Source organism: Gigantopelta aegis, chromosome 10 (genome assembly GCF_016097555.1).
Source record: "Gigantopelta aegis isolate Gae_Host chromosome 10, Gae_host_genome, whole genome shotgun sequence".
Classification (NCBI taxonomy): Eukaryota; Metazoa; Mollusca; class Gastropoda; order Neomphalida; family Peltospiridae; genus Gigantopelta; species Gigantopelta aegis.
In genome coordinates, this window is record NC_054708.1 from 8845813 (window position 1) to 8850628 (window position 4816).

Here is a 4816-nt window from a genome sequence, read left to right on the forward strand (position 1 = left end):
CTTATGAAACCTTTGTTATAACTGATTTCCATTGGACGTACCTGACTAAAGGGATACGTGAGCAGCCAATTGCGTGACGGCATCTGGTTTCCTCTCTCATCTGTGTTGTCCTTAGCCATATGTCTGATGCCATATAACCGTACTTAAAATGTGTTCAAGTGCATCATTAAATAAAACATTCCTTTCTTCCTTCCATCATATTGTATAACTTACCTTCCCCAACTTATACGACTAAAACCCTTAGTTTGCAAACATGAACGGCAGCAGACGTCCTGACCTAAATATAAACGGTCAGGGGACGTGATCACTAAAACTGGCGATGTCGTGTTCAAAGAAAGAAAACAGTAGAGCTTTTCAACGACACCTCAACACATTTAAACTACGACTATTTAATGTGTAACATATATTGCTATTTGGACTCTTGATGTAGAGAAAGAAAGAATAGAAACCCGTTTTCATCACATATGCTACTCTACCATAAGAAAGCAAGACATTTTTACTTGCATCGTCCCATGGACAGAACAGTACATACCATTGCCTTTAATGTATCAGCTGTGGGTCACTGAATGAAAGGGATGGGGGAAATCCGGGTTCACGGAGGGCGATCGATCCTGCGACCCATTGGCGAGCGCTCTACCACTGATCTGCGTCCTTACTATTGGTAGTCGTTAGGTGGTGTTAGTCATGGTGGTGGTGGTGATGATGATGGTGATGGTGGTGATGATGATGATGATGATGATGATGATGATGATGATGATGATGATAGTACTGGCGGTGCTGCTCCTGCTGTTCCTGCTGCTGATGATGGTGGTAGTAGTGATGATGGTGGTAATGGTGGTGATGATGACGGTGATGGTGGTAATGATGATATAGTGATGATGATGATGATGATGATAGTACTGGCGGTGCTGCTGCTGATGATGGTGGTAGTGATGATGGTGGTAATGGTGATTGTGTTAGTGATGATTATGGTAGTGGTGGTGATGGTGATTGTGTTAGTGATGATTATGGTAGTGGTGGTGTTTGTGGTGATGGTGTTAATGATTGTGATGATGTTGATATTGAACTAACAAGGTTTTTTTTTTTTTGTTTTTAATTTTATTGTCCCCAGAATATAAAAAGGCAGTGTCAGGGTTGGGGTGCCCTGAGCTCACTGTCTCACAATATTTTTTAAATTTCATATGATACACACAGTTTTATATACATACATATAAATGGCAAAATATATACACACGAATAGATGAAAATCCATGTATATTGTTATTGTTGATATTTTGTTTGTTTGGTTTGGTTAACAAGGTTGATCATCCTCAAATAACTACGGTGGGTTGGGATGGGACAGTACCGCAAGAATCAGCACAATAATATAGGGCCTTCCCAAGCTTAACAAAACTAAAGTTAACTTATGTTTTGTTTAACGACACCACTACAGCACAGTGATTTATTAATTATCGGCTATTGGGTGTCAACCATTTGGCCATTTTGACATAGGAAACCCGCTTCATGTTTCCATAAGTAGCAAGATATTGTTTTTATATGCACCATTCCACAGACAGGATATCATCTACCACGGCCTTTGATACACCGGTCGTGGTGCATTGGCAAGAACGAGAAATAGCCTCAAGGACCCACCGATGGGGATCGATCTCAGACCGACCGCGCATCAAGCGAGTGCTTTATCACTGGGCTACATCCCGTCCGTAACGAATTAAAACGAACTAGAACACGTTTTCTTGTTTGTAGATTGGGAAGCAAACTACATTGTTGATATACAGACATATGTATGATACACAGTTTACTAACGTTTTGCACTTTTTTTTGGTAATTTAACAGCTTTATGATTTAAGTATATTTACAATTTATTTAGTTAGTACATGCTACAATTCGCAGAGAAATATTGCACACAGAGAAGTTCAGTGTATCCGTGGCATTCAGAACCCACAGGCTTTAGAGTAATAGTATTCAGACGGGTCACTCTGATGGACAGTACAAACATGGTGGTCTCGGGCGAGACGTAAATACATTATTTATGAGTAGACAATTAGAAATAATTAAGTGTATACACTTCGAACAAAGTTCATGTCTTTACTGGTGAACATAGCACCAGTTTTATTAGAGAAATAATATGAGATTTACTAGAAAATTAACACGAGATTTACCGGAAGGGGGTGGCGGTGAACATGGAATACCAAAAGAGCAGAGAGCGTATGCACTAGTATACACTTTTACATGTGTCATATTTCCCAATAATAAAATATATTGGAATATGGATCGGCTGGGTCCTACCGATGTAATGATTTTTTTTTTTTTTAATTCATAATCGTTTGTCGTGAAAATGTTTTTAGCTGTAACTGTTCCTACAGTTTAGATTCTGTTTTATATTTACCTTCGATCGAGCAATATCATATCCCAAACTAAACTGCCAAACGACATCATCATCATCTCTCTCTCTCTCTCTCTCTCTCTCTCTCTCTCTCTCTCTCTCTCTCTCTCTCTCTCTCTCTCTCTCTCTCTCTCACACACACACACATACACACACAAATATCAGAACATTGATTAATGAGTACAACTCAAACGCAACTTGATAAGAAACACCTCACAGAAAGCTTGTAACTGTCAATAGGTGTACATTTTTTTTCGAATACAATACTTTAATACTCTATTCCAGACAACATATGGCTACAGCAATACTCCACCAATATAATTCAATGTGAATACATGTTTTACCCTATTTATCAAGGAATAATGATACGTGCGAGTGCTTATTATCCAGACTTTCAACAACAAAATGGTACCGATGAAGCAAACATATTTATTTATAAATGTGCTGTTGTTTTATTTGTTAAGTGTATATTCCACGGAATTGCCGCCTCTGTATAAACTGCACAAACATCTGTGTTCCACCTATCAACGTGACATACGACCAGTGAAGAACTACAACACCACAGTGATGGTGCATATTGTCTTTATGTTGTCGTCTTTGGAGGGACTAGACGGAGCCAAACAGACCTTCAGAGCAGCAGGATGGCTCACCATTTCGTGGACAGATGAAATGCTAACCTGGGACAGATGCCAATACCCTGGTCTTCACCGAATAGATTTTCCAGCGGAGAAAGTCTGGAAACCGGATTTATCAATACGAAATGATGCCAAGAACTTCGCCATGCTCTCCCAATATGGCGGCCATTGCATCGCCACACCAGACGGCAAAGTCACGTGGTATTTGGCACTTCGCAAAGAAATGAGCTGTGCTGTTAATGTTGAGAAATTTCCATTTGACAGTCAAACGTGTTCTATCAATCTTATACAATGGGCCACTGACATCACTGAGGTGAATTTCACGGTGTCATCTGAAGGCGTTGCACCCCTTCTGTTCTCACACATGCACGAGTGGCAGGTGACAGGTCATTCCGTAGACCGCAGCACCGTCCCGTATTCGGGCATGGAGCAGGTGTACGTTACATTCAAATACGATATAAAAAGGAAGCCTCTTACGTTCATAATCTCAACGGTGTTCCCTTTGATGCTGCTGTCTCTGCTGAATCTGGTCGTGTTCCTGCTGCCCGCCGAATCCGGAGAGAAGATGAATCTGTCGGTGTCCGTAGTGCTGGCCTACGCTGTGCTCATGACCATCGTGTCCAGCGTTTTGCCTGCAACGTCGGACACAGTTTCAATATTCGGAGTCTACACCCTCATCATGTTCTTCATCAAAGTCATGACAATCATCTTTAGTGTCATCGTGCTACGGCTGTACTACACCGATCCACGAGTTCCTTTGTCTCCACGCTGGAAACCACTACTCGCCGCTTTCAGACTCATGCCGAAACATTCAAAACCTTTGTTGGAACAACCCGAGCATGTGCCGGACCATCCCACGACGTTCCCGGAACAGCATGAGATGGTGCAATCCAATAACATGCATGGACAAAATGAAAGGGACCCAGAACATCCAGAATGTTGTGTCTGGAAACATCTGTCTGTTAAAATGGATAGAGCATTCTTTTGTGTGACTGCAGTTGCCACACTGGGAGGAACGACTGCCTCTTTCGTGATGCTACTGATATAGATTAAACTGTAACATTACTTCAAGGGATGACCTTTCGAAACAAAAAACATCTTCACGATGTTATATCACAAAGAAACCAAAGAAAAAAAAAAACATGTTTTTTAACTAAAATACAAGTGTCAAAAGTACAACTGACGTGCTGATATATTCCTTTTCTTTCTGTACAACGTCACTTGTTGCTTCTTAGTATCCACAATGTTCAAGTGTAAAATTTTATTTGCGTAATGTATTTATCAGTGTAGGTTGCGTGCTCTGTAGTTTTCTTGAATATATGTCTATTTAGTTTTTATTTTCTAGATACAATGTAATATGTAGTAAATTGTAATTAAAATAATAGATCTAAACACTGCTGGAAACGTTTGGGTTTTAAAAAAAAAAATACATATTGAATAAAATAAAGGCAGGGATAAAACATTTAGAAGAAAGGGTTAAGTGAAGCTGAGATTGAACGTCACCATTCTACCAACAATAGCAAATAAAATGTAAGTGTCAATATCACAGACATATATGTCAAAAAGGAAGATAATTTATTCTGAAATAACTGACAGAAATTGAAGAATATTCCTAAATAGTACAATAAATTTTTTGCAACATACATTAATCAATTTTCATGATAAATAACTCACATATCCAGCTGAGTTCATTTCAAAATATTTCTAATTATTACTTTACCCATGGATGTTTACCAGGTATTGTAAAGCTATAGCTTATACTGTCACCCTGAAACTCCGCTCCTTATCAAGACCGCAT

General features: G+C 39.5%; 1 protein-coding gene across 1 annotated transcript; it reads left to right on the plus strand.

Annotated features, from left to right (window-relative positions):
• Positions 1-2538: 2538 nt before the first annotated feature.
• Positions 2539-4364, plus strand: LOC121382567 (neuronal acetylcholine receptor subunit alpha-6-like). Its single transcript, XM_041512040.1, has one exon. It carries the CDS (start codon positions 2789-2791, stop codon positions 4064-4066), a length of 1278 nt encoding a protein of 425 aa, XP_041367974.1. The 5' UTR covers positions 2539-2788; the 3' UTR covers positions 4067-4364.
• Positions 4365-4816: the final 452 nt, after the last annotated feature.

Excerpts from the sequence above, each read along its gene's own strand:
- LOC121382567 (XM_041512040.1), top strand. The coding sequence starts at position 2,789 with ATGGTACCGATGAAGCAAACATATTTATTTATAAATGTGCTGTTGTTT.